Raw genomic sequence first — 27,391 nt, 5'->3', positions numbered from 1 at the left:
TGCCCCACCCGGCCTCACCGCCTACCTAACCTTCTCAAAGGTCCCACCTCGAGTGGGTTCACAGGCGCGGAGGAGATGCGAGCAGGCCTTCGGGGGAGGGAGGGCCCCATCAGTCCCGCGCAGCGCGCTGAAAGCCCGTGGCCAAAACCGCAGGCCCAGGATGGTCCTAGTTTCCGGTACTTTCCCCAGGGCCTTGAAGGGCAAGGTGAAGAAAGAGAGCTCCAAGGCGGAGCTGCTCTCCGGGGCGGCGCACCTGAACGACAGCCACTGCGCGCGCTGCCTGCAGGCCTTCCGGGTCCTGGGCCACGGCCAGAGGCGCTGCCTGGACTGCCACCTGCTCACCTGCCGCGGCTGCGGCGACGTCCACCCGGAGGCGCAGGCCTGGATCTGCAACCTCTGCCGCCTGGCCAGGTGCGCGGGGCTGGGGGTCGGCGGGGGGCCCTGGGGGGCTCCTGGGCCGACACGCCTGGGGAGCGGCGGGGTGACGGTGGCGGCCCCGTGCATGCCTGCGGTGGACGCCCCGAGCCGCCACGTGGCCTCTCCGCAGGGTGGTGAGGATCGGCTCGCAGGAGTGGTACTACGAGCGCATGAGGGCGCGCTTCAAGCGGTTCGGGAGCGCCAAGGTGATGCGGTCCCTCTGCGGCCGGCAGCGGGACAGAGGTGAGCGGGGGTCTGCAGGGGTGGGCCCTGCCCCGGGGCTCTTTCGCCCCCAGGCCTGTCCCTTAGGGCAGGCGCACCTGCCTCTCTGTTGCTGTCCATGGCGGCATCGTAGGGGAGGTTGGCTGCCCTCGGTAGGGGCGAGCCTCCAGTCCAGTCGCCCGGCCATCCCTCCTGCTTTATTATTATTACTTTTAAAGAAGCTTTCAATTACACAAATGTTACATCAAAAATAGGGGATTCCCATATGTCCCATCGCCACACACACACTTTCCCCCTTAACAACATCCTTCGTTCAGGCGGTACATTTCTTCCAGTTGATGAACACGTATTGAAGCATGGCCACTAACCATGGTCAGTACTTTACATTAGAGTTGACCCTCTGTCCCGCACAATTTTATAGGTTATGACAAAATGTATAATGGCCTGTATCCGTCTTTGCAGTGTCGTGCAAGACAATTCCAGTGTCCTGAACATGCCCCCATGTTACACCTGTTCTTTCCTCTCCCTTCCCTCAGAACCTCTGGTGGCCACTGTTTTTATATCAATGATACAAGTTCTGCCATTCCTTGGAAAATACTAAGTCTGTAAGAGAATAGTAATTAAGTCTACTTTAGTCCATTGTTCATTCCCCAGACTTGAGGATTCTGGGATGGTGACGCCCACTCTGCTTCTATTTGAGAGGGGGCTTAGATCCCATGGGGCAGATGGATCTGTTTTGCTTGCACAGTTCTCTCCTTGGGATGGTCGTTGTCCTTCGTCATCTCCTTGTCAGTTGCCCTGGGTGAATCCAATGGACTGAAGGAGGTGCTGCAACTCTACTGATTTCAGGGTCCAACTGGCACATGGATGGCCCAAAGATTTAAGTCTCTGGGACAAGCATTTTACAAGTACAGTGCTAATGATAGGTTCAAATAAAAGGCGTCCCCTCTCTTTAAGTCGCATTTTTCCCAGAATTTTCGTAGCAAGTTGGGAACTCAGAGCCGAGGTTCCGCAGCCTGGCTGCCGATGGACTCGAGGCTGCTTGTTAAGGCCGAATGTCCCCAGAGCCGCCTGACCCGGGCCCTCCGTTTTCAGCAAACCCACCCGTGACGCTGACGGTTATCGAGGCTTGGGGAATCGACCCCGATTCAGTAGTCTGCTGTTGTTGCTTAACGTTTTGGGTCCAGATATTCATTCCCCCTTGAGCTTGAACTCCAGGCTGTGGTCTTTTCAGCTGGGCTTGATTCTCCCAGAACGGTGCCCTCCGTGAAGGCATTTGGAAAGAGCATCTCTGGGAGAGGGCAGGATGCCCGGGGGCCGCCTGACTCTGGAAGTTTCTACTGAGCGGGAAAGGAGAGACTGAGCCGCGTTTGCAGGGCGAGCGCAGCCCTGTCCCTCCGCTCTGAGTCCCAGGCCCCCCTGGAAGCCCGGCTGCCCGGGCCAGGCCAGCACAGCCCCCCACCGGCCAGCGCCGGGGCCTCACGCTCAGCTCTCGGACATCTCCATCCGCAGGAGCCGCTAGGCCAGCGCCCGGCCCGCAGCCTCAGGCACGTCCACAGCAGAGGCCGGGCTTGTCCTCACGGGGGTCTCCCATGGCCTCCCAGACCCCCTTGGGCGCCTTGGGCTGGTCCCTTACACCTCAGGGGAGCATAGCAAGTGGCAGGCGGGGGGCTCTCACCGGGGCTGGGGCAGGTATTTCTGAGGCTTCTTAGCTCAGGGTTTATTTTAAGATGGAAATCACCACCGGGGAGCCTCATGGGGCCGCCTTGCCACAGACCCCCTGCGCAGGTGGGTCTGCGCGGAGAGTGCACGGATGACAAATCACCCACATCTGTGCCGAAACCATGACCCAAGGAGAGGAGGGTGAGGCAGCGGGGAGGCTCCCGGCAGCCCGCAGGGCGATCCCTGCCTCCCATGGCCCCCCGAGGCCTTAGGACAGAGCCCCCTCCCCCAGCAGAAGTGGCTCGGGGGGCCCATGTGGGGAGGGGGACCCGCAGCTGCAGAGCTCTGAGACTCTCCCCCCAAAAGCGGGCCCGCTGGCCACCAAAACCACACCCCCATCAGAATCCCCCAGGACTTTTCAAAAGCGCCGTGCCTGGGCCCCGCCCGGGGGTCTGGTTTCTAGGGTCTGGGGTGGGGCGTGAGGACCCGAGGTGGGAGACGGCGCTGATCAGAGCCGGCCCCAAGCAACTTGGCCCAAGCCGGGCGATTTCGGAACTGCCACCACGAGGGCCAGGAGGTGGCGCTGTGGGGCCAGAGAACGCGCCAGCTGGACCCTGAGCCCCGAGCCGGGCAGGCGCCCCCACCCCAGCGGAGCTGCGCCCAGAGCCCAGGGCTGCGTTCTCCCAGGCACAGCATCTGTAAACCAACATGTGAAGAGAGGTTACAGGAAAGAGCGCAAAACAGAACAAGACAAAACAAAACCCTGGGCACGTGCTTGTCCAAAACAAGGCTTTTTTTTTTTTGAGGTGTCAGGGCCAGAGAGTGAACCAGGGACCTCGGATGTGGGGAGCCGGCGCTCAACCGCTGAGCCACATCGGCTCCCCTGAGTTGGATTTTTGCTTATTGGTTTTGTTTGTTTTTAGGAGGCATCAGGGATCGAACCCGGGACCTCCCATGTGAGAAGCAGGTGCTCAACTTCTTGAGCCACATCTGCTCCCAAAACACAATCATTCTAAATTATTTTTCTTAATTATTGAAGTTATTAAAGCTAGTGTTTTGAAACCTGGCCCAGCCGCAGGGGTCTTCCCTGGAAACGAGTTGGAGGGATGGGGGCGAGCCGTTGCCAGCCCCTCGGCCCCAGATCAGCAGGCTCTGTGGCAGACAGGCTCGGTGGCACACAAGGAAAGGAGGCCCCGGAGCACGCCTCTGTCCTCAGCGCCTTTCCTTTGGTTGCAGGCTTGCCCGGCAGTGGGTGGCTGGCCCCACGTCAGCAGTGTCCTTTATGCTGCAAAGCATTTTGTTTCTGTTTTCACCTCCGATCGACGGAGGGCCATGTCCACCTGTGGCTCCCTTAGCCTGATGGGCTCTGCGTAATTGGCCCTTACCTCTCCACCTCAAGGGCATCTGGGTGGGGTTGGGGCTAAGGCGCTGCCCTTTTCCACGGGCACTAAACAGCAGTCCCTTTCCCTCTGCAGGGGAGCCTCCCTGCTTGGTCACGCCGCAGTCCCCCAAGGCATGGAGTTGGGCAGGGGCAACGGGGGTGCCAGCCCCTGAGCATGAGTCCTCAGTGCCAGGCGGGCCCCCCCTGACCCCCAGCATGGGCAGGTCCCTTCCAGCTCTGAGAGCCTGGGATTCACTCACTGGATTCCTCTCTAGTGACCCAAGGGCATGGAGCCCAGGCCAGGCCAGATGCGTAAAGGGGACAGACGTGGAGGCAGTGCTGGGGAGGGCGGGCCTGGAGGCAGCAGGGGAAGGGGACAGAGACCACCAGGAGCCTCGCCTCCCCCCTGCTGGGCCTGAGGTCTGCAGGAGGGGAATGGTAGGAGACTGCAGGTGAGGTGGTTTGTTTGGGCAAATATGACTCAGCTGTAGGCCTCCTTCAGCCCCTGCAACTGCAGTGTGCTCAGATTGCCTGAAAGCAGCTAGTAAAAGAGGTGAGTGACTGTGGACATGACCACAACCCTTCGGTGAAAGCCATGCCAAGTACTAGTTTTACACTATAATTTAGATGTGTTCTAGCCAACGCTGGGACAGCTCTTTATGAAGCCAGCAAAGGGCTTTGCTTGATTGCTTCTCAGTGGGTAGGTGGGTGGATAGATTGATGGATGAATGAGTGGATGGATGGATGAATAGGTGGGTAGATGGATGGGTGGGTAGGTGGGTGGGTGGATAGGTGGGCGAGTGGATGGATGGAAGGATGGGTGGGCGGATAGTTGGGCAGATGGAGGATGGATGGATGGATGGATGAGTGGAAGGATGGTTGGGTGGATGGATAGATAGATGGATAGATGTATGTCCATATGGATGGATGGATGGATGGATGGATGGATGGATGGATGGATGACTAGGTGGGTAGATGGATGGGTGAGTAGGTGGGTGGGTGGGTGGATAGGTGGGCGAGTGGATGGATAGAAGGATGGGTGGGTGAATAGGTGGGCAGATGGAGGATGGATGGATGGATGGATGAGTGGAAGGATGGTTGGATGGATGGATAGATGGATGGATAGATGTATGTCCATATGGATGGATGGATGGATGGATGGGTGAGTAGGTGGGTGGGTGGGTGGATAGGTGGGCGAGTGGACGGATGGAAGGATGGGTGGGTGGATAGGTGGGCAGATGGAGGATGGATGGATGGCTGGATGGATGAGTGGAAGGATGGTTGGGTGGATGGATAGATAGATGGATAGATGTATGTCCATATGGATGGATGGGTAGATGTGTGGATGGGTGGATGGATGGGTGGATGGGTGGATGGATGGGTGGGTGGGTGGACGGATGGATGGATGGACGGGTGGATGGATGGGTGGGTGGATGGATGGATGGGTGGATGGAGAGGTGACTGGACCGTCCCCAGGCTGGCCTTGCTAGGTGGAGTCATGCAGGTGTCTGTCGCAGGCAGACCTGAGCCGAGCCCTGGAGACAACAGTGACGAGAGTGAGCAGACGGACGAGGATGGCGACCTGGATGCAGCAGCCCAGGACCAGCCCCATGGCAGCAAAGTAAATCCCCCGTGTACCTGGGCAAGAGGCCCCCCAAGCACTCCCGTCTGCACCCCATCATCCAGGATTCGCTACCCCCCAGGGCTGTGGAGGGCGTTTGCTGCTCCACGGAGGAGCATCTGGGGACACACGGGGTACGAGTGGGGTGGGCCCCGTGGGTTCCTTCAGGGTTGCTTCTAGCGGCCAGGTGGGTGTGCAGGTGGGCCCGGCCCACTGCCTCGGGGAAGCAGCGTCTGGTGCACCCCGTTAACCTGAGCCCGCTCATCTTCCTGTGTCTGGCACCTGTGAAGAAAAAGCGCCTCCTCTCCATCCACGACCTGGACTCGGAGGCCGCAGACAGCCTGCAGGTCAGTGGGCTGCCCCCGAGAGCCTGGGCCAGTGGGCTTCGGGCCCAGGTGGGGGTGGCATTCTGGGGGAGCGGCATCCGATGGCCACGTGGTCCCAACAGGTCCCCAGGGCTCCACGGGCAGGGAGGGGGCGCGGGATCTAGAAACTTCCCTCATTCCAGGACTGGCCCCTCTGGAATAACTGAGCCAGCAGCCCAGAGATGCTGGGGGAACGAGGGCCCGGGGCATGGGTTCAGTGCTGGGCCCAGGAATAAGGCAGAATCCCCAGTGCCGCGTGGGGGGGGGGGGGGTCAGGGCAGAGCAGCCACCCCAGGCCACTGAGGGCGGCCGCACAGTTAGGGGAGCAGGACTGTCTTGGGAGTGGAGGGCAGGGCTGCCCAGGGGCCGGGGAGTGGTCACCCACTTGGCAGCCCTATGGGTGGCCGTGGCCAGGGGATCCGCTGTAAGAACCCGTCCCCTCGCCTGGAAAGGGGAGGCTCGTTCCTGCTAGATGGCATCTTTTAAGAACTAGCTGCAGGCAGGCGGCTTCTCGAGGGACCCCCTGGGGCCACGAACGCTCTCAGGTGGAGGAGGGGTCGGGATGGCCCCACCCCGACTGCCTGGAAAGCCTGTCCCCCCCACCCCCCCCCCGCTCTGGCCTTCTGGACTGTTTAAAGTATACAGTCAGAATGTACCCCAAAAAAAACTTCACGGCCACATCCTGGGAACTCTTTACTCCGGGAGGGTCCCAGGCCTCTCCGGCGAGGCCACATCAGATGACGCCTGGCACGTGGCCTCAGACACCCCAACACGCCACAGAGACAGTGGCATGGGACAGGAGAGGGTGCACCGGGCATTTGCAGCTCGAGGGGATTCAGCGGGCGCGTGGCCAGGGGCTGGGTGGTGGTGGTGAGGTCATGAGTCTCTAACTGGAGACCCCCCAGCGGGGACTGGGGGCCCACCCCCAGGGACCTCTGAGGCTGATGGGGTCCATGTACTCAGGTCCCCCCAGATGAGCCGCTCAGAGAGGATGCCAGGGCCTGCGGGCTCCACCTGGGAGAGCAGAGGGACAGCCCCTCGCCTGCCGCACCGGACGCCTTCGCCGAGCTCTGCCTGCCTGGACACGCCGGCGGGACGGCCCCGGGGGGGGCCAGCAGTCCCGGTGGGTGTCCTCAGCCCCATCTGCCCCCGGGGCCGCCACAGCAAAGCTTCACAAATGGGGAGCTTAGGTCACCAGATGCGCCTGACCTCATGGCGTCCGTGCCTCGGCCTCAGCCTGTGGCCCTGTGGCCGCCAGCTCAGGCCACGGTGTCTCACACCACCCTCCCTCCCTGTGGGGCCCCCAGTGCTCTGGGGTCAAGGGCCAGCCTACCCCAGCGTGACCTCGTGTGAGCTTGCCTAACTCCACCCGTAACGACCCTCCTTCCAAACGAGGTCATGTCCACAGATCCCGGAGGCGAGGACTCTAGCACATCTTTTGGGGGGCACAATCCAACCCATAACAGCTAGGGTGCCCCAGAGCCTCTCTGTGTGGGGGAAGGGGCTGTTAGGAAGCCCGCTCCACCCGTGTATGCCAACACCCAGGCCGAGTGAAAACTGCCCTTTCCTTGGACTCCATCGTCGACGCCCTCCCTGCCCGGATGGGGCGCTGCCACCTGTAACACTCAGGTACACCTACCTGAGTTCTGAGGGCTGCCCAGCCCACCTCCGTGGAGGGGGGACGTTGACCTGGTGTGAGTAGAGCCATCGGGCTTTCCCTGAAATGGACAGGTCCCCCAGCCAGCAGCACGAGCACGCTGACCCCCAAGCAGGCAGCCACCAGCCGAGCCAGACACACCTGAGCGGCCATGATGCAGGTGCCACCTGCCCCTGGTCCAGTGTGCTTGCAGGTGGGCCTCACCTAGCGTCACATCCACCTCGTGAACCTGCATTTGCTCGGTTCGGTTTTGTTGTCGGACAGATGGACCTGCAGGTGCCCCCCTCGATGGCTGTCTTTCTCCCGTGTCCTGGGGGAATGCAGAGATGGGGTTCAGGGGCCAGGCACCCCATCGTGTGAGGGCAAATGAGGCCACGGAGGAAGCCGGGCTTTCCCGTCCCTGCGCTTCCACGCAGCCGTGGCGCAGCCAGCACGCGCGGAGGCCTTAGGACGCCTTCGGCCGGGAAATCGCCTGCTGGTCCCTCCCCTTTTCAGTCTTGATGGGCCAAAGCCTCATGCCCCACTGCTGACTGGACCCCAGGCCTTCACTCTCCCCCTAGAATGAGGAAATGAGTCTCCATGGACAAGGGACAGCACCCTGGGGCTCCTGAGGGAGGGCAAGGTGGAACGGGGAGACGGGAGTCTTGATGTCAGGCTGTTCCGAGCTGGAAGCGCCGCTCTGCAGGTTGATTACCTATTTCATTGATTCAAAGACACGTTTTTCCACCTATTGACTCAAATTGGGAGTGCCTTCCGTCAATGTGTTAAGAAAGCAGCGTGCTAGGTTGGATGGGTAGTGTTAGCTCTTTCTAACGATGTAGCAGGCAGTGGACGGGGTCTGAGATTTGATGAAGTGTGGTATGCTGCTCGATCAAATAGCTTAACCTCTCAGTGCCTCCGTTTCCTTGCTTTTAAAAGGGGTTAATAGCTTCTAATCATCCCACCACTGCAAGGATCCAACCCACTGTTGTAAGGGCGTATCAGCTATCTGGTGCCACGTAACAAATCACAAGCTTCGCGCCTTCAAACACCACCGCTTATTATGTCATCCTTTCAACGGGCCCAGGGTCTGGGCACGGCTTGGCTGGCATCAAGGTGTCGGCCGGGGCTGTGGCCTCATCTGGAGTCCAGGGTCTGTCCCAGGCTTGCACAGGTGCTGGCATAATTCTCAGGCCTGATCTGGCGCCTCCGTGTGCTTGCTTTTGGGGGAGCCAGATTGCATGTGCATGTCGGCCCTGGGTGTGGGGGGCTCTCCAGGCCGGCTGAAGGGGGGGGGGCGTAGGTAATCTTGGTGAGGACAGGTGAAGGGAGCTTCACCCCCTGCCCACTGCGGCCCAGGAATAACCATGGGCAGCCTGCGCCCGCAAAGTCTGCAGCCCACCAGCCGAGCACCCAAGGAACTGACCTCCCCGGGTCCCCTGCCCGGCTTGAGGCTTTCATTCTCACGACCCCAAAAGGACAAACAGATCTTCAGGTTCTGAGGTCTCCCATTTTCCTTCATTGGAAAACACACGTGCGTTAGTTAACGTCCGCTAACCCCAACTAATTCCAGCCTGCTCTTCCTCCCCAGGCGGGCTGCGCCTCATCAGGGACGAGCAGCTGCCCGCCCAGTACCTGGCCGACGTGGACACCTCGGATGACGACAGCGTGCGGGGGCGCAGGGGGGCCTCCCACCACGCCAGGCGGAGGGGCCGGGCTCCGTCGGAGGGCCAGGTAACGGGGGCTCAAAAGAATGAAACCGCAGCCTTGCTGTGGGCAGAAACCTTTTACCTGAATGCCACGTCGTTTTCAAAAATGAAAGCGATCCCTATTTTAAAACTATAAAATTGCCTATGCCTCCCTGATGGAGATAGGAGAAGGTGTCAAACTGCAAAATTTGCTAACCTTTATTCTCTGTCCATATCAGGTCTTTTACAGTAGATGGAAATAACGTATCAGTTATTTTATGCCCTCTGCAGGCTTTACATAGATTGAAGAAAAGTCAATTAATTTAGAATACTTAAAGCCAGTTCAGTCAGTGAAAAATCGCTCTCATTGTGAACATTGATTTATGAACTAATTCATGACAATCTTCGGGGTTAAATCCCACGGGCTCCTGCTGCATTTAAACTGTGATGCCGTTTGCACGTGTTTTGAATTTGAACCAGCACTTACTAGGGAAAGGCAGTGTGGTTTTATAGGAGAACCTCAGGGCCGTGACACAGACTCACTAAAATCACTCAAATCTCTGATAAGGATCACGGGTTGGGTGGAGGAGCCCAGAGCGGGCCACGGGCGCCCCCTGGCGGCGCAGTGCTGCTCTGCAGGGCCCCGGGGCCATCCTGGACCACCCTGGAACTGCTCTGCCTGCCTGCAGCCACCTGGCTACAAACCCACGGCTCTTCCTCCGCCTCGGGCAACGTCGTGGCAGTGCCTGGACTAGCACCGCCCTGGGGGCGTCAGCCCTCAGCGCCCTGGAAGCCCCAGAGCTGGGCCTACGCTCTGAGTGGACCAATACGGCAGTGTGAACTCCGCATCCCTCCAGAGCGGGTGCCCTCGGCACAGCTGGCTGACTTCTCCTCTGTTCTCCCAGCACCTGGACACAGCATCCCGCGACCCCAGGCTGGAAAGGCCTTCAGCCCCTGCCCTCCCGAAGGGCTGCTTCGCCTGAGGAGCCCACGGCCCTGAGGCTTCGCCTGCGCACGAAGGCTCTGAGAAGGTCTGCAGTAAAGAAGCCCGTCCTGCGTCGTCACCCGGGGTTGCCCATGGCATTGACCAGAGAACGCCTGTCCACGGCACAGTGAGAAAGCCCCTGATAGATGTGGAACAGGGAGCACCTGGCTTGGCCCCGGAAGGGAGAACATCCCCAGCACCGTGGCTGGCCTGGAGCTCCCGGTCCTCCACTCAGAAGGCAGTGGAATGGATGGTCTTGTAATTCAGCAATGTTAGACCGTCAGGGAAGCATCCCGCGTGGCATCCGGTCCTGGGAGTCCCCGCTCTTAATTCCATGTATGCCTCTGCCTGCACCGGGGCCGCTGTCGCAGGTACCGCAGAGCAGCTGGCGGAGGCAGGGGCCTACCTTCTCCCGTGGGGGCCGGAAGCCCACCGTCCAGGGGCTGGTGGGGCCAGCCTCGCCCAAGGCGGCAACTTGATGGGGAGCCCCTCAGGCTCTGCCCCATCGCGTGGCCGTCCCCCTCCCGTCTGCCCCTCCTGGCTGCGCAAGCCTCTCTGCCTAGAGGGATGCCGGTCATGGGGCTCGAGGCCCGCCCCGACTCGGCCTGACCGCGCCGCACTAGCAGGGCCTTCGAGGGTGCTGCTCCCAGAAGGGTGCATCGGCAGGCAGGGCCCGGGTGCTGGATCCGCGCGGGCTCCCGGCGTCATCCTCTCGCCGTTCCACACGTCTGCGTCGGGTCTCTTGTTCCCACTGACTACCCGCCACTTCTTCAGAGGTTGTACCTCAAAGTCTTCCAAGCATCTCAACAGAAAGGGAATGGAGCCGCATAAACAACAGCCGAGCAGCGCCGCATGCCCCTCCCTCCGAGAGCACCCAGCGCGGACCTATTTTTTTGAAGATTTAATTTATTTATTTCTCTCCCCCTTCCCCCCGCCCCCACCGTTGTCTGCTCTCTGTGTCCATTCGCTGTGTGTTCTTCTGTGTCCGCTTGCATTCTCAGTGGCACCGGTAACCTGTTTCTTTTTGTTGCGTCATCTTGCTGTGTCAGCTCTCCATATGTGCAGCGCCACTCCTGGGTGGGCCGCGCTTTTTTTCACATGGGACAGCTCTCCTGCGGAGCATACTCCTTGTGCATGGGGCTCCCCTACACGGGGGACACCCCCACGTGGCATGGCACTCCTTGCATGTGGCAGCACTGTGCATGGGCCAGCTCCACACGGGCCAGGAGGCCCTGGGTTTGAACCCTGGACCGTCTGTATGGTAGGCGGGTGCTCCATCAGTTGAGCCACGTCCGCTTCCCCCAGTGCAGACTCTTACAGAGGTGTTTGCCAAGGGGCCGCCACAGGGCCCGGGCAGGGCAGGCCCTGGGTCTGCTCCCCCGAGGGGCTGGAGAAGAGCCCTCCTGCTCGGCTGCTGCGCCCCCAGGTGGGCCAGCCGGGAGGGCTTCTCGGAAGTGAAGGTCGTGCCGAGAGAGGGCGATGGAGGGGAGAGAAGGACAGGGCGCCCCTTGGGAGGAGTACCCCTCACCCCCAGAGCCGGCCCGGGCTCCGGCTTCAGACGCTGACTCGGGAGTCCCCGTCCCCGCCTCCCCGCCTGAGGCTGCCCGTTTTGCCCCGTTGCCCGTGTCTGCGCCCACGCCGTCGCGTCTGTTGTCCGCATGTTGAGAGCGTGGGCAGTTCAGACCTGGCTCCACGCTCGTGTGTACGCGGCACGACGGCCCCGTCCTTCGGACCCCACCAAGTGCGCGGTTCGTCAGGGCGGAGGCCCGTGTCCCGGGGACGCCCGCGCCGCCCCGTCGCGCGGCCGCTCTTGGCGAAAGGGAGGCGCGTCGGAGCAGCTTCGTCAGGGCTGCTCGGGCCTCTGGACGCAGGCCTCCCCGGCGGTCCTGGGAGGGGACCCTCAGGCCTGGGCGAGGACACTGCCTGCTGGCCCTCGGGGGTCCTGGCGGTCCCCGCCTCCTAGCCGAGCACGCCCCGACGTGGCCCGGGCTGGGCTCGGAATGCGGCCTCCCTCGCCCCCCACGGCCGCCGCCTCGCCCGGCTCCCGCCCACCTGCCCGGCCCACGCGCCCCCCAGGGAGCCCCCCTTCTGCCGCAGGGGCCGGAGTTGAGACCCTGCCGGTTTGTCACTTTGGGGTGTTTGACTTTCTTTTTCTCTCTGGACGTGACGCTTCACGGGGACAGGCTGCGTCCGGCACAGGTGGGGGCGCGTCCTGCCCTGAGTCCGAGGTGGTAGCCACGCGCGTGATGCCCGTTGTCCCCCGGGGACGCAGGCCTCCTGGGAGCCCTCTCTTCCAGGGGCGCGGGTGGGCGCCTCTGCCGGAGGACGCCGCCGAGGCCCGCGAGTGGTTCAGCGCGCCATGGCCACGCGGGGCCGGCTGAGGGCCCCTGACTGGGCGTTTCTCCGCTGACGCCCTTCTCCCTCCGGTCTGCCCACACGACGCCCCGGGTCCCGTGAGCACCCAGTCCCTCGCTCGCTGCTGAGCGCCCAAGCTCCCAGATGGCATTTCTTTTTTAAAACAAGATGCGCGTAAATGAGGTCATTAGCGTCCAGAGAGAATGACCTGCGGGAAGAAAACGGAGGAATTGATTTTCTCTGGTCTGGTCTGGGAACTAATAGATTTTGGTGACTCAAGAGTCTGGCAATTCCAGGGGTGAGGACGTTCTGCTTTCGGTCCCTGTCGGTTATCACCGGGCGCACCGCCTGGTCCACTAGGGACCTCGGGCTCTTCTAGCTGATGCTTCTCAGTTTGATCAACGCAGTGTAATTAATTCCCGCCTCCCTGTGCCGGTCGGGGTCGGCAGTGACAGCAGCTGCCCAGCACTAGTGACGCCATCAGAGCTTCTTGTCTTGCGGGACCTGTCACCACCCCGGCTTTATTTTTGTTCACTCCTCCCCACTCACCCCTGTCCTGGCACATCCCAGCTTTGGCCTGGGGCCACGGATGAGTGTCCTAGCGAAACTCGCCAGGTCATTCCATGCTTTCCTTGCACTTCCGGGTAATTTGGTGCTTCCGAGGTGGTGTGGGGGGTGCAGGGGTGGGGAGTGGGGGATGTGCTCCTCCCGCCCCTCCCCTTCTCCTCGCTGCAGACCTTTGCGCCGAGTCAGCGGGTGTCGGCTGTCCAGCGCCTGCGGCCCACCTGGGGACCGGGCCGGGCCTCCCTGTCCATGGGAAGAAGACCGAGGCGCTGGCGTGGAGGCGCAGGTTCCTGGGGTCACAGCAGGGTGGCCGCGCGCCCACGCTCAGGAGCGGGCAGGTTCCCACAGCGCCCCCTCCAGGCCGCCGTGGACTGAGCAAAGCACGGGGTGGGGGGACCTCAGAGCCAGGGCAGGGCCGACCCCCCTTCTGGGCCGGGCCGGGAAGGCAGGGGGACCCTCCCGCGCCAACCCACAGCCTCCGCTGCCCCGGGGTCCGGGCAGGACGTGGTCTCCTCCGCGTTTGTGAGCCGCAGTCTGCACCCAGGGCAGCTTCCAGGGCAAACCAGACAATGCCGAGGCCGGAGGCAGGGGCTGCGCCGTGCCCGCTGCATCTGAGACAGCCTGGGGGGTGCAGGAGGCAGTGCTCCCCCAGAGGGCCGCCGAGCCCCCGCCCGCCAGGGGCGCCCCTGGAAGCAGGGAGAGGGACCCCCCACAGGAGGTGTTCAGCAGGCCCCCTCGGGGAGGGAGTCTGTGTCAGGGTGGCCCCCGCGAGGGCCCAGACCCCGCACCCAGGACGTGGGTCCCAGCGGCCTGGCCCCTGCTGGGGGCTGACCCATGTCCCCCCGGCTCTGCCGCCCCCGCAGGCACCCCAAGACTGCCGCTTCCCCTCCTCTGCCCGTCCCCCTGCTGCTGGCAGCCCTCAGAGCACCCCGAGACCCACCCCCCCTCTCCCGGCGGGCAGCGTGGCCTTGATCCTGACTCCCAGGACAGCCGGGGGACAGGGCTCCCTCTGTGTGGAAGGAGGGGCCCTGCCGGTGCCCCCTCACCCCGACCCCCCCACTCAAATCCCAGCTCCCGCCCAGCTAATCACGACCACCGCCTCAGCGGGAGCCACCCCCCGGGGCCTCGGCGTCACCGTGTCGGTGGGCGCGGCTCCGGCGACCACCCCCGGCCTGCGCGGGCTCTGGGCCCCGAGGGGTCCTGGCACAGCCAGGCTCTGGGCCGTGCAGGACTGGCTCCCACAGAGCGCCCAGAACAAGGGGGTCCCCACCTCCCGCCCGGAGGGGGCTTTCGGTGCTAAAACCTGGGAGCCCACGTGGCGTGTACGGTGTGTGTCCACACACGCGCGTATGGACACGCGTGCGCGTGTGGTAGGCGAGCACTGGGGGGGTGTTCGGGCGGGTGTGAACGTGCTGCCTTGCAGGGTGGGGACAGAGCCGCCTCCACGGGGTCCACCCCTCCCGCAGCCCCGCTGGCCCCGCGCGGCCGGCAGCCCCGCCTCGGGTCGCCGTGGGGACGCCGCAGCCTGGCCATCTGGCTCTGGACTTAAGTTTTGCTCCTATCGGACCTGATAGGATTTACAGCCCAAAGCCGCGGCAGCTCTCTTCGCCTGCTACGGCCTCCAGGGAGACGTCGATTTTTGAGCTTCATCGGGAAAGTTGAGCCTTGCGGAAGAGTGACCTGGGGACAACGTGTCGCCGCCACGTCGATCCCAATCTAGTTAGCCCCTTGGTGCTCACGCCGCAGGGCCTGTCGGTCCGTTCGTAATAGGTTTCCTTCGGATAGAAAATTAAATGACAGCGCAATATCCTCTGCTGGCGACGAGAGCTGGGTGACGGGCTCGGGGGCGGTCGCTTCCTGAGAAGACGCCTGGCCCCGGTGACTCAGTGCCCCGGACGGCAGGGGCGGCTGGGGGCATCGAGCCCTCCCGGGAGACCCTCACCTCGCGCTCTCCATGTCTGCTTTGTGGGGCCGGAGGAAAGCCCTGGCACTGCAGAGCGAACGGGGGAGTGAACGACATGCTCCTCTCTTCCATGACTCCGTAATCGAGTCTGTAGCCTCAGAAGGGTCGGCGGACCCTTCCCGAGCTTCCAGGGCTGGGCGCCGCCTCCCGACGCGGGGGACACGGCCGAGAGCAGCCAGCGCACGTCCCCGGGGCCCGGGCGTCCCAGCCGGGGAAGTGGGCACTGCACGGCGGAGGAGGCATGCATGGGTGGGAGATGGAGAGAGCAGGAGGGGTGCAGAGCTGGGGAGGGAGTGAGGCTGGGTGCAGCCTTGAATAGGGTGCTCTTTGCTCCTCGTGAGGGGAGACATTCGCCCAAAGATTGGAAGAGGTGCAGGGGCTGCGGGCGGCTCTCGGCACAGAGCACCCCAGGCAGAGGGAGGGGCCTGTTGCCACGACCCAAGGTAGAGCAGCAGCTAGAAGGCACCGGAGTGGAGGCCAAGGTCGGCCGTAAGGGCAGTTCACGCTGTCCCGCGCCTGGGGCAGGGGGCTTGGGCGGAGGATGCCCTCCTGCGGCTCAGGGCCCCGAGGAGCACTTTGGCTGTTATACCCAGAGCAGGCTGTAGGGGGCGGGAGGGTGGGGCCTGGAGGCCCGTTAGGAGCCGGTGGTCCAGGCAGGAGAAGGTGGTGGGTGGGACCAGGGAGAGCTCGGATGTGGTGAGAGGCAGATTCTGGGCACCTTTTTTTTTTCAAAGATTTGTTTTATTTATTTCTCCCCCTCCACCCCCCCTCGTTGTCTGCTCTCTGTGTCCATTCGCTGTGTGTTCTTCTGCATCCACTTGCATTCTCCGGCAGCACTGGGAAACTGCATCTCTTTTTTGTTGCATCATCTTGCTGCGTCAGCTCTCCGTGTGTGCAGCGCCACTCCTGGGCAGGCTGCACTTTTTTCATGCAGGGCAGCTCTCCCTATGGGGCACACTCCCTGTGTGTGGCGTACCCCTACACAGGGGACACTCCTGCATGGCACGGCACTCCTTGCATGCAACAGCCCTGTGCGTGGGCCAGCTCACCACACAGGCCAGGAGGCCCTGGGGATCAAGCCCTGGCCCCTCCGTATGGTAGGCAGACGCTATCCATTGAGCCGCGTCCGCTTCCCTCTGGGAACCTTTGGAAGGCAGGGCTGATGGGAATGGACATTGGTCTGAACGAGCGTCAAAGGATGGACCGTCGGCAGCCGGGGGACTGTCAGCAGTCCCTGGGTGGGCAGGCGGAGGGGAAGGTCAGGCTTGGGACGAGCTGCGTTTGAGGTGGCCGTTGGCACAGGGAGACGGGGGGATGCGGAGAAGGTGCTGCTGGGAGGAGGCTCGCCCCCAGGGCAGGTCCAGGCTGCAGACAGAAACCGGGCAGTGGGTCCTGGGCTGGCATCTAAAGCCAGGCTGAGGTCCCCGGCCTGAGTGAGTCCTGAGCCTCTCACAGGTGGAAGGGAGAGGGGTTGCAGGGAGACAGGGAAGCGACGTGCTCACGGAGGTGTTACCACGAGGAGCAACTGCTGTCACCAGCCAAGTGGAGAAGAGCAGAAAATCGCCCTGTAGATGTAGCACGTGGCGGTCATCGTCGGCCTTGACGTTGTGAGGGAGCAGGGAGCATAAAGCCTGTTTGAGTAGAATCTAAAGGAGAGTAGGTGGCAGGGATCTACAGAAAAAGGGAACTGGTAAAAGGGCACCAAGAAGCAACCAGAATAATCCAGAATGTGGGACACTCTCAAAGACAGAGACCAGGTCTCTTCAAAAAGTCGCTGCCGCTTAAAGAGCGAAGGGACCGTTCTAGATCAAAAGAGGCTAAAAATATCGAGTACAAAGTCAATCTGAGAACCTTTTTGGGGTGCTGGTTTGAGAAAAATAAAATGCAGTATAAAGCACTTTTGGCTAGTCTGCTATTAGAAAATTCTTGCTCCTTGTTTTTAGGACATGCCGGTGGAAGCACCAAAGTGCAGAGCCGTACCTGCAGTTTATTGTCAGTCATCAAAACGTACACTCACGCACACAGACAGGCGGCCACCAGCAGCCTGTGGAATGGGTACCCGGATAACGACACTGTTTTCCCGTTCCTTTAACGGCTCTCTGTTTTTAATGAATTTTCACTTTAAAAAGTCAAGGGAAGAGAGGAGTTGGGTTCAGCAGGTGTGCGCGGCTCCTTGGTGGAGTTCTGCTGGAAAGCACCTGGAGGAGGCAGCGGGCTCAGGAGGCGGCTCCAGGCTTTCCAAGCTGGGAGAGAGCCCAGCAGGGTCTCCTGCTGACGGGAACGACGAAACCGAGAAGAGAGCAGCGTCCTCGGGTGGGCGAGAGGGGCCGGAGGCCAGAGCACTGTGGCCGGGGGGTCAGAGACAAGCGTGGGCGCTCGGTGCTGTCAAACGCCCGGCGGCAGGCTGGCCACACGGCGGGTCGTCCTGCCCCTTCTCGGCTCCGTTAGTCCCTCCCGGGCCAGTGTCCCCGTTTAGTCTGGTACTTGACGGTGGGACCTGGACGTGTAACTCCCCAGACATTATCTTGGAGATTCAGAAATTTTCACCTCAATCTTTTTTCCTGTCAGTCTATTTTTACAACAGCATCGTCTAACTCAGGAATGCATAGGCACTGTGATCGCCGATTGCTAGGTTAATTCATACCCCTTTCCCCTCATCTGGTGATGTGTTGTCTTTTTATTTCACTGGGAGGTCAACTGTAGAGCAGGGACGTGGAAGGCAACTGCCTGGATTCAAATGCTGCCAGGTCGTTACTAGCTCTATAATCTCCCACACGTTGTCCACCTTCTGGGCCTCAGTTTCCTCACCTGAGAGGTGGGAGGGGAGATAGTAACCCTCATGTTTGCCTCAGAGGGTTACTGGGAAAGCTGGGACATCCCCACGTCTAAAGCATTTACAGCCATGCTGGTGCCAGCATGGCTGCCAGGAGACAGCCATTGCGTCTTGCTCTTCTGAGCCCAGCTTTGTTTCCTGGGGCGGCCACAACCAACTAACCCAAGTTTGGTGGCTTAGACAAAAGACATGTATTCACTCACTGGCCTGGAGCCCAGATGGTGGCAGCGGGGCTGGTTCCTCCTGAGGGCCCCAAGGGGACCCCTGGCTGGCCTCGGCCACCCCCAGTGTTCCTTGGCTCATGGACTCATCACTCTGTCTTCTGTGTCGCCAAATCCCACTCTCCCTTCTCTTACAAGGCCACCAGTTGTTCGATTTAAGCCCCGCCAATCCAGAATGTTCTCATCCCAGGACCCCCTACTTGATTATACCCCAAAGGCCCTAGGGCCAATGAGGTCACACTCACAGGCACCGGGCTAGGATAGGACACGTCTTTTGGGGGTCACTGCTCAACCCGCACGGCCTTCCCTCTGAGTGTTTACAGGTGCTGTTAAATAGCGGTTGTTCATTTCTGCAGTGAGGGCCCCAAGCCAGCGCACAGAGGCCTCGGGGACACCAGAAGCAGGTGACGGAATCCTGGCAGGCAACTGAGCCATAAGACATCTGGCCCCTGGGGCCCACGCTAAGCCCAGGCGCCCAGACACATTCAGAGAAAGTAGTTCAAAGAAATAAGAGCCAAAGGCCCAGGATGTGCACCACAAGGCTGTGTCCAACAGCAGACAGCTGGGACAGCAGGAGCCGGGAAGCCCTGGCCCGGCGAGAAGGCGGAGGAGGACAACTGTCCAGAGGTAGCTCTGCGAGCTGCTCGGTATGGGAAAGCCACCCCAGGAAGGGTAGGTGGCAGAAGAGCCTGGAAAGTTGGCGAGCACCATCACGGCAACTAGACAAATTGCACAAAGCGCGGCCCTCCCTGCCTACGTGTGCTTGCAGCAAGCCTTCTCTGACACTTCCTTCTCCGTGGCGTCTTGATGCAGAGCCCACGGAGTGGAGGAACGAGGGCACGGGCCAGTTGGAGACGTGGAATGGGGGCGTCTTAAATCTCGACACCCACCGTGGCATTATTTGGGCTGTCAAAGGTCTTTGGGATCTTTTGCCATTTTTGTGTTGCTATCACATACCTCTGGTCCCTTCTCTGAGCTTACTGAGTAAGTCCCTTCACGCCACGCGCCTGCTCACCGGCAGACAGGATCGGCCTGTGCAGGGCGAGGCCGGGCAGCTGAATTAGACTCTTTCACACTTGCGTGTCCGCGGGGCCGTTTTCACACAATTGGTGGCAACAGGACACAGGGGCGGTGGTCAGCAAACAGCTGCTTGATGCAGCACTGGCCACTGGAGCCCCCTGCCGTCCGAGTCCTGCCCTATTTCCTACTAAGTGATGTTGGGCCAATTAAGTAACAGCTCTGTGCTGTGGTCAGTAAAATCAGGATAATAGCCACCTGGATTAAATGATAACACTGTGCGCCTTGTAAACCCCCTTCTGTCCAATCCCTGTCCATGCTCCAACTCCAATTAAAAGTGCCATACTTTTGGGAAGCGGCTGTGGCTCAACCGACTGGGCTCCCATCTACCATTTGGGAGGCCCTGGGTTCACGTCCTAACCTCCTTGTGAAGGCAGGCTGGCCCTGGCAAATGGACACAGAGAACAGACAGCAAGCAAGCTGCAAGGGGGGATAAATAAATAAAATAAATCTAAAAAAAAGTATAATACTTTTTTTATCCCCCTCCGCAGCTTGCTGTCTTCTCTCTGTTTCCATTCACTGTGCATTCTTCTGTGTCTGTATTTATTTATTTTTATTTATCCCCCCCCCCTGCAACTTGCTTGCTGTCTGCTCTCTGTGTCCGGTCGCTGCACACTCTTCCGTGTTTTGCTTGTCTCCCTTCTTGTTGCATCACCTTGCTGAGTCAACTGTCCATGCCATTTGTGGGCTGGTGGCTCTCCGGTGTGCAGGCGAGCCTGCCTCCACAAGAAGGCCCTGGGACTTGAACCCAGGGCCTCCCATATGGTAGACAGGAGCCCAATCGGTTGAGCCACAGCCGCTTCCCAGTATAATACTTTTGACAAAAACTATGACAAAAGTCACTGAATACTGGTTTCAAGAAGCAGAAAAACTGCCACACCGTGGACTGAGACACTTGGGGGGGCGAGCCCTGAATTCTGTGCTTTCTTACTGGCCAAATATTCTGTGGCTCTCATCGGGGAAGAGGAAGCAGTTCAGCTGGGGCGACACTCCCACCCTTAGCTTCAAGAAGGGGTTCTAGGAAGGGCGTTTCCCACTGGGTTAGAAAAGTCATCGCTGTGCTGTGGCCACAGCTTTGTCCACGGGTTTCCTAATGGCACAGACACGCCATCCACGTGGGCTCTCGACAGCCGGGCCAGTGCCTGGAATAACAGCCCCAGCCCCGGGGCTGACACCAGCCGGCAGGAGAGAAGGCATGTCCAGTGCCACCAAGCTCCTGGCACATGTGGGTCCAGGAGAGATGGTGGCCGGGACAGCTGCCGTCCACATGCCAGTTCAGGGCACGCCTGGATCCCGAGGAAACACCGACGTTTGTACGGGGAGCGAGACCACGTGGCCGTGGCGGCTCTCAGCCTGACAAAGAGAGAACACAGAGGAAGGACACATCAACACCCCTGTAGCCACCCAGACTTAAAGAGTCTGGGCCTGGGAAGCGGATGTGGCTCAACTGATAGAGCATCTGCCTGCCACGTGGGAGGTGCAGGGTTCAAACCCCGGGCCTCCTGGCCCATGTGGAGCTGGCCCACGTGCAGTGCTGATATGCGCAAGGAGTGCTGTGTCACGCAGGGGTGTCCCCGCGTAGGGGAGCCCCATGCGCAAGGAGCGCATCCCACAAGGAGAGCCGCCCAGTGCAAAAAAGGTGCAGCCTGCCCAGGAGTGGCGCCGCACACACGGAGAGCTGACACAAGATGACGCAACAAAAAGAAACACAGATTCCCGTGCCACTGAGAATGTAAGCGGACACAGAACACACAGCGAATGGACACAGAGAGCAGACAACAGGGGGGAAGGGGAGAGAAATAAATAAAAATAAAAGTCTTTAAAAATAAAATAAAGAGTCCAGGGCTACAGCCTTGGTTTAGCACCTTAGCTCTGGAGGCAAAGGAAAAGGCTTAGGGCCTGAGTTGGGGGGCCAAAAGGATGGTCCCCCACTGTGAAAACTCAGCGTCCAAGCAGACAAGGGCTATCCCACTGCCACCAAGGAAAGCTCAGTGTCGTGTTCAGACATGGAGGGTCCTTGGTAGCCACGAGTGGCGTCTGCCCCCAGGAGCCCCCTCACTCCTGGCGACCCTGGCTCTGAAGGTCTGGGTGGACCCCAGCGGGGGCGCGTGGGGTCGCTGGTGCCGGGGGCGTGGAGACCCCGTGCGCCTGCCCCTGGTGTTCCGGGAGGCCCGGGTGAGTGCCGACGCCCTGGCGGTCGTTTCAGCTCTCAGAGGCCGACGTGGAGGAGGAGGCCCTGAAGAGGAAGCTGGCGGCGCTGACCAGCCACGTCAGCGACCAGGGGACCTCGTCCGAGGAGGAGGGCCGGCGCGCAGGGGCGGACTCTGACGACAGCGGGGCCCTCCCCAGGGAAGCCCCGGAGGTGAGGTCCCCGGGGGCTGCTGGGAGGCGGCGCTGGCTCGATGGGGGCCGAGTGCCAAGAGTGGACAGTTGGCCACCCGGGAGCCACGGGGGGCGGTGTCCTGGGGCCCTGGCGTGGGGGAGGGGTGAGACCGCAGGGGAGGACGCAGCACCCGCCCGTCATGGCCGTGCACCAGGCCAGGCCCCGGGAAAGGCTGGGAACCAGACGTGCGGGAACACACTCTCCATGTTGGGAAACAAACGCCGCGTCCGGCAGCCTCCCTCGGCCAGCCCCGGGAGCGGCGACGGGCAGCGCGGCCTGGCTGGAGGAGGGGGCTGGGCTCAGACCCACTCCAGGCCACCCCCTGCGGTGTGACGTGGGCGTCTCCCGGCCTCTCTGAGCTTCGATGCCATCATCTGGTAAAGAGGGGACAGCTCTGACCCCAGGGCTGTGGTCCCTCAAGCCTTGGGTGCGTGCGCAGCGATGGGAAGCCCTTGCCTCCTTTCTTTTTTTTTTAATTTTTTTAAAGATTTATTTATTTATTTCTCTCCCCTTCTCCCCCACCCCAGTTGTCTATTCTCTGTGTCTATTTGCTGTGTCTTCTTTGTCTGCTTCTGTTGTTGTCTGCGGCACAGGAATCTGTGTTTCTTTTTGTTGCGTCATCTTGCTGTGTCAGCTCTCCGTGTGTGCAGCACCATTCCTGGGCAGGCAGTACTTTCTTTCGCGCTGGGCGGCTCTCCTTACGGGGCGCACTCCTTGCACGTGGGGCTCCCCTATGCAGGGGATACCCCTGCGTGGCAGGGCACTCCTTGTGCGCATCACCACTGCACGTGGGCCAGCTCCACACGGGTCAAGGAGGCCTGGGGTTTGAACCATGGACCTCCCATGTGGTAGGCGGACGCCCTAACCACTGGGCCAAGTCTGCTTCCCTTTCTGCTCTTAGCATCAGCTGCGCTGCCCATTTCAGCGTAGGGCACCCGAGGAAATGGGCTTGGCCCTAGGAAGGGTGCCTCTGGCAGGAAAAGGGGTGCGAGTGCCTCTGGCCTGAGCAGCCCTGGCCCCTCCTCGGCCATCTGGCCCCCTCGACAGGAGGGAAGCACGCTCCCCCCACCACGCACCCGAGGACGCCCCTGACCTGGGGACCGCTCACCCACCACCTCGGCCCCCCGCGCTGTTCTCCCGCAGATGGTGGGGGGCGCTGGCGCCCAGGGAGGGGCCAGCAATCCCAGCCGCCCTGCGGCTTGTCCTGAGCCCTCCCCTGGGCAGGCAGCCAACCCGAGGTGCCGCCGTTGGCCCAGGCGACCCGGACGCGAGCCCCACGCGGTGACCAGCCCCTGGCCCCGCGAGAGAAGCACGGCCACGGGAGGCGCCCTCAGCAAGCCCATCCTCTCTCCTAGGTGCGCGCAGCTGCCGGCCCAGCCCCCCAGCGGGGAAAGGAGCTGCGGGGCCCCGAGGACCCGGCCCAGCCCCGCAGGGCCCCGGACAGGGAGCTGGAGGAGCTGGAGGACAGGGCGGCCGAGAACGCCTCCGAGGTCCAGCAGGCCGAGAGCAAGGTAGCGCCGGGGGCCCGGGCAGCGCGCGGCCGCGCAGACACTGGCCACAAACAACTCGCCCCAACAGAGCCGGCCCGTCGCTCGGTGGGCGCCGCTGGGAGGGCAGAAGACGAGTTCGGGGGCTTCTGGGGGAGCCTGGGCCTGCCCTTTGTTCTGGGGATGCGGTGAGGGGCAGGCAGGTTCGCAGCCAGGAAGGGTGCTGTCGCTCGGCGCACTCCCGGGATTCAGCCCACCCCAGGGCCCGTCCCTGACCCGCGTCCTCTTGTGCGCCGGGGCTGTGGCTCCCAGAGCCGGCTGGCACGCGTGGGTAAGGTGCCAAGGCCAAAGGGCAGAGCCAGCGCGTTCGGGCCCCCCAGGGCCAGCCAATGGGACTTGGGCGCTGCTTCCCTGCCCCCCGCCCCAGAGAGCGACAGAGGAGAGAGGGCCCACCCCCACGGGTGTCGCCTGAGCCCAGGGCGCCTCCCCGGGCTTCTCCTGCCAGCAGGGGCCTGCTCCGCCATCCCCGGGGGGAGAGAGGGCCGGGCCAGGCCTCCGCAGCCCTTCCTTCCTTCTGGCACTCAGGCAAACTGCGAAGCGCGCGCGTGTGGCAGGCACCGCGCAGGGCACGGGAGACGCAGGCGCCGCCGTCTTGGACGAGGCCATCTCGGGTCCGCGGCGGGAGGACGTAGGCAGCGAGCGAGCCGTGCGTGGGACCATTTGCCTGGTGTCGGGGACCACGACGGCCGCGGGTGGCCCACAGGACCCCCGGGAGCAGCTCTTTAGATAAGGCGGTCGGGTGGCCGGTTCTAGGACAAGCCAGGGGGAAGAGGCGCGGAGGCTTGGGGTGGGACCGAGCTCAGCATTTGGGGTCAGCCTGGAGCGGGGCTGGGGTGTGGGCGGCCAAGAGGGGGGCAGGGTGCAGAGGGCCTGGCGGCTACGCAGCAGCATCCTCAGAGCCATCTGACTGGGGCCCCGCGGCCCGGTTTCTGTGTTCAGAAGCTTCCACCAGCTGCTTTGGGGGGAGCGCGCGGTGCTGGGTGGGGCTCGGGGGCGCTGCGCTCGGAGACGGGGCCGGGAAAGCGGGGCCCTGCCGGCCCCAACCGCCTTTGCCCCGTGAAGGTCAGCCCTTTCCTTAGGGCCAGTCGCTGCCCCTTCTCCTTCCCCTCCTGGGGGCCAGCCCTCCTTACGCCCCCCAGAACATGTTGAGAGCCCCCCTCCTGTCCCCTGGGGGTGGCCGGCAAGGAACCCCCAGCTCTGCCCCAACGACCACGAGAGAGGAATGAAACGAGATCGCGGGGGGTGCCTCCGCCTGGGACGCCAAACCGAAGGGCCAGCCTAAGTAGAACTGGCTCCACGAGTCGGTCGGGTGCAGGCGCCCTTTCTGGTCCCCGAGCCTGAGGTGGGGGAGCTGAGTGTCATCCGTCCATCTGTCTGACTCTCTGGCTGCTCTTCTCCCAGGTTTCGGACATCGAGTCCAGGATCGCGGCCTTGAGGGCCGCAGGGCTCACGGTGAGACCCTCGGGAAAACCCCGGAGGAGGTCAAACCTGCCGGTGAGTGAGGGACCCCCACCCCAGGTGCTCAGGGCGGTCACTGAGGGTCCGAGACCACAATCCCCCCTCCTCCCAGAGCTGCCCGCTTTCATCTCCTCACAGCCGACTGGTCAACCACGCCAGCACCGGCATTCCCTCTGGCTCGGTTCTCCCTGCTTCTAACTGAAGGTGGCTCTTTAGGGGGGGACCTTCCACCCCTACGAGGAGAATTTGGAACACACACACCGTTTAAAGTCCTAAAGAAGCAAGCCACATGTCAGGAGGCCCAATAAAATGCCCCTTTAAGATGAGGATTTCTAGGACAGATGGACGGAGAAGGTTGTCTTGGGCCCTGCCCTCCAGCAGAGCAACGTCCTTCCCTGCTGATTCCAGAGAAAACCGCACATGAGGAAATGGGGTGGAAGGATGGAAGGTGCTGTCAGGGAGACCGGGATGGGTCACCAGGCAAGAGGCGGGTGCCCGGTTAAATCTGAATTTCAGATAAGCAGCCGATCATTTTCTAGTGTGAGTATAGCCCGTGCAAAACGTGGACATACTTCAGTGCTAAAAAGTGATTCCTCGTTTATCTGAATCTAGAATTTAAGTGAGCAGCCTCCCTCCTGCCTCTTCATCTGGCTGAATCCCAGAGCACCTGCGTGGCGGCTGCTGCGCCTTCCCGGCATTCACGCTCAGGATTTAAAGAGCCCGGCCGTGCCGTCCAGCTGGGGCTAAACCCCGCGCCCTGGCTGGGGTTAAACGGGGCGGTCATTTGTAAAGCCTTCCTCCCTGTCCTCCAGATATTCCTTCCCCGAGCTGTGAGGACATTTGGCCAGATTCCCGAGGATTCAAACCCAGACCCTTCAAATGAGGTCGAGGTAAGTGTCATCCCACCCGGGCTCCAGAGGCTGCAGGAGGACGAGAGAGAAGGCACGGCTTTTCCAGAAGCGTGGCAAGGCGTGGGCGCCTGCAGTGTCAGGCTTTGGAGCTTTCCTACTGTGGGTTCCTCAGAGGCAAATGCTCTGACAACGGTGTGCGTGGACGTGTCTATGGGGGAACTCCCAGGAAAAGCGGGTAGGGGAGTGGAAACGTGGGCAGGAAGGGAAAGAAGCGAGCAAGGATCTGACTCCAAGCAAAATCCCACAGAAGGGACTCCTCAGGAGACACCACATCACACCAGCACGGCCCCAGTTGTCACCCCTCGTTAAGCCCACCCTGCAGCCACACACATTCCTTCTGGCCCTCCTTGGAGAAGACTCCAGCAGCCAGGGACGGTCCTCCAACCAGCAGGCTCAGGAGCCTCCTGTGCATAAATACAGCAGAGGGATGATGGCCGAGATGGGCGGACACTCGCAGCCTGCACGGAGGGAAGAGGACAGCACCATTAGTAGATGGCAGCACAGGGGGAGGAGCTGACCTGAAGGGAGTCAGATCCCTGGGTTTAGGTGCTGGTGGTTAGAAGTATTATTGGGGTCTACTTCTGGTTCCCCCAAGAACCAGACATCTGTCCCAGGTCCCACGTGCTCCCCAGTGGCCCCTGGGAGCCATCACGGACTGCTAGCACTTCCACTTAAAAGAGCAGCACTGAGTAGCTCTGTACAGGTTGAAAGGGTACTTTTTCCCATCCTTCCACTTGATTTTGATGTAGTCCAATGAGCAGGCACTCCCAGCAGCCCTGTTTTCACTGAGGAGCAGACAGAGTCTTGGGGAGTTGACGTACTCGATTGAAATCAGACCCTGAGTGCAGAGGGGGTGCTCAACCCAGCCCCCGGCCCTTTGCTGGGTCACGGCCCCTCCTGATGAGGCCAAGAAGGCTTCCGCAGCGTGCCCCCAGCTGCAGCCCAAGAACGGGCCAGGCAGGCACCCAGGGTGGAATGTCTAGGGAAATCGGGTGTTTTACTCTCTCCACACCCCTGGAAAGGCCAACAGAGAATGGCCTTCTTATCGCATTGTAGAGAGGAAACGGGCAGGAAAATCCATTTCCAGCCTGGGGTATGTTAGGGAAGGAAAGGCCTGGGGTCCCACCGCATGGGGGCCGGGACTTGTGGGAGGTGCAGCCCATCTCCCAGTGGCCCTAGAAAGACGGTTACTGGCCCCTTTTCCAGAAGAGGAGACCGAGGTTCAGGCAGGGCACGTCGATCGCCCATTTCACACGGTGGTTAAGTGGGAGATCTGGGACTCGAACCCAGGTCGGCGGGGAAGAAGCGTGTGTTCCTGCCGCCACACCCCCCAAAGCTGGCGGCTCTCCAGAAGCTTCGCACCTCTTCCGTATTCAGGCATTCGGGGCTCAGCCAGTGAATTCGGCGTTTTCGTATTGTCAAAAGCGCAGGTATTTCCAGGGACCGGAAGACTGTTGACCTGATTAATTGGATCTAGAAGATAGGCGAAGGGTTCAAAATTAGCCTCCCATGTTCCTAAAAATCACACCACTTTAGTGGAGTACCAAGGTGTTTTCTTTTTCTAGGAAACGGCTGTGCCTGGGCTTCTAAGGAGAAAGTACAGTCATTCTCCGAAAAGTCAAGGTAAGCCCCCCCAACGCCCACGGGGCTGGGAGCTGGCAGGGGGGCCTCTGGGGGAGGAAGCCAGGCCAGGCAGGGCTCTGTGGGTTCTCCGTCCCCGGTGGGTCCCGCAGCACGTTCCCCAAGGGCACCCGGAGATGCTCCAGCCCTCGGGGACCCCGGCCGGGAGGAGGACCAGCCATCCGTGAGTTGGTTTTCCGGGAAACTGGAGATTCCTGTGTTGAGCCTGTGAAGGATTTGTCGTTTCACTGCCATTTGCCCTAAAATGGTGCCCAGTCCCCGTCCTCCCAACACAGCACAGACCCGTCTCCAGCCGTCCTCAGGGTCTCCATGGCGACGGGAACGTCCACACGCTGGACGGAGGGGCCGTGAGGCCCGGGGCCAGGGCATTTTTTGGTACTTGGGACAGTCCTGCCTCCAGCCTGGGGACGTGACCCTGGGTACGAGGGAGCCACACCCCCTTCCCGGTTCAGAGCCCACCC

General features: G+C 61.5%; 1 protein-coding gene across 2 annotated transcripts in view; it reads left to right on the top strand.

Moving 5' to 3' along the window:
- MLPH (melanophilin) overlaps nucleotides 1-27,391 on the top strand; it is a 56,870-nt gene that overhangs the window by 22,466 nt on the left and 7,013 nt on the right. The window contains exons 3-13 of one of the 2 annotated variants that reach the window (XM_058299840.1): nucleotides 190-411; nucleotides 548-660; nucleotides 5,200-5,303; nucleotides 5,594-5,650; nucleotides 6,632-6,791; nucleotides 8,896-9,038; nucleotides 21,197-21,352; nucleotides 22,729-22,884; nucleotides 24,322-24,414; nucleotides 25,191-25,268; nucleotides 26,855-26,912. In XM_058299840.1, coding sequence (XP_058155823.1) covers nucleotides 190-411; nucleotides 548-660; nucleotides 5,200-5,303; nucleotides 5,594-5,650; nucleotides 6,632-6,791; nucleotides 8,896-9,038; nucleotides 21,197-21,352; nucleotides 22,729-22,884; nucleotides 24,322-24,414; nucleotides 25,191-25,268; nucleotides 26,855-26,912 — 1,340 coding nt within the window. Of the gene's footprint in view, nucleotides 1-189; nucleotides 412-547; nucleotides 661-5,199; nucleotides 5,304-5,593; nucleotides 5,651-6,631; nucleotides 6,792-8,895; nucleotides 9,039-21,196; nucleotides 21,353-22,728; nucleotides 22,885-24,321; nucleotides 24,415-25,190; nucleotides 26,913-27,391 lie in introns of both variants that reach the window. The other variant, XR_009186424.2, reaches the window with a different exon arrangement.

The sequence above is a fragment of the Dasypus novemcinctus genome, chromosome 7 (genome assembly GCF_030445035.2).
Source record: "Dasypus novemcinctus isolate mDasNov1 chromosome 7, mDasNov1.1.hap2, whole genome shotgun sequence".
In the NCBI taxonomy this organism is placed as follows: domain Eukaryota; kingdom Metazoa; phylum Chordata; class Mammalia; order Cingulata; family Dasypodidae; genus Dasypus; species Dasypus novemcinctus.
Note: the sequence above shows the minus strand (reverse complement) of the source record. Positions and strands in the feature narration are given on the sequence as shown.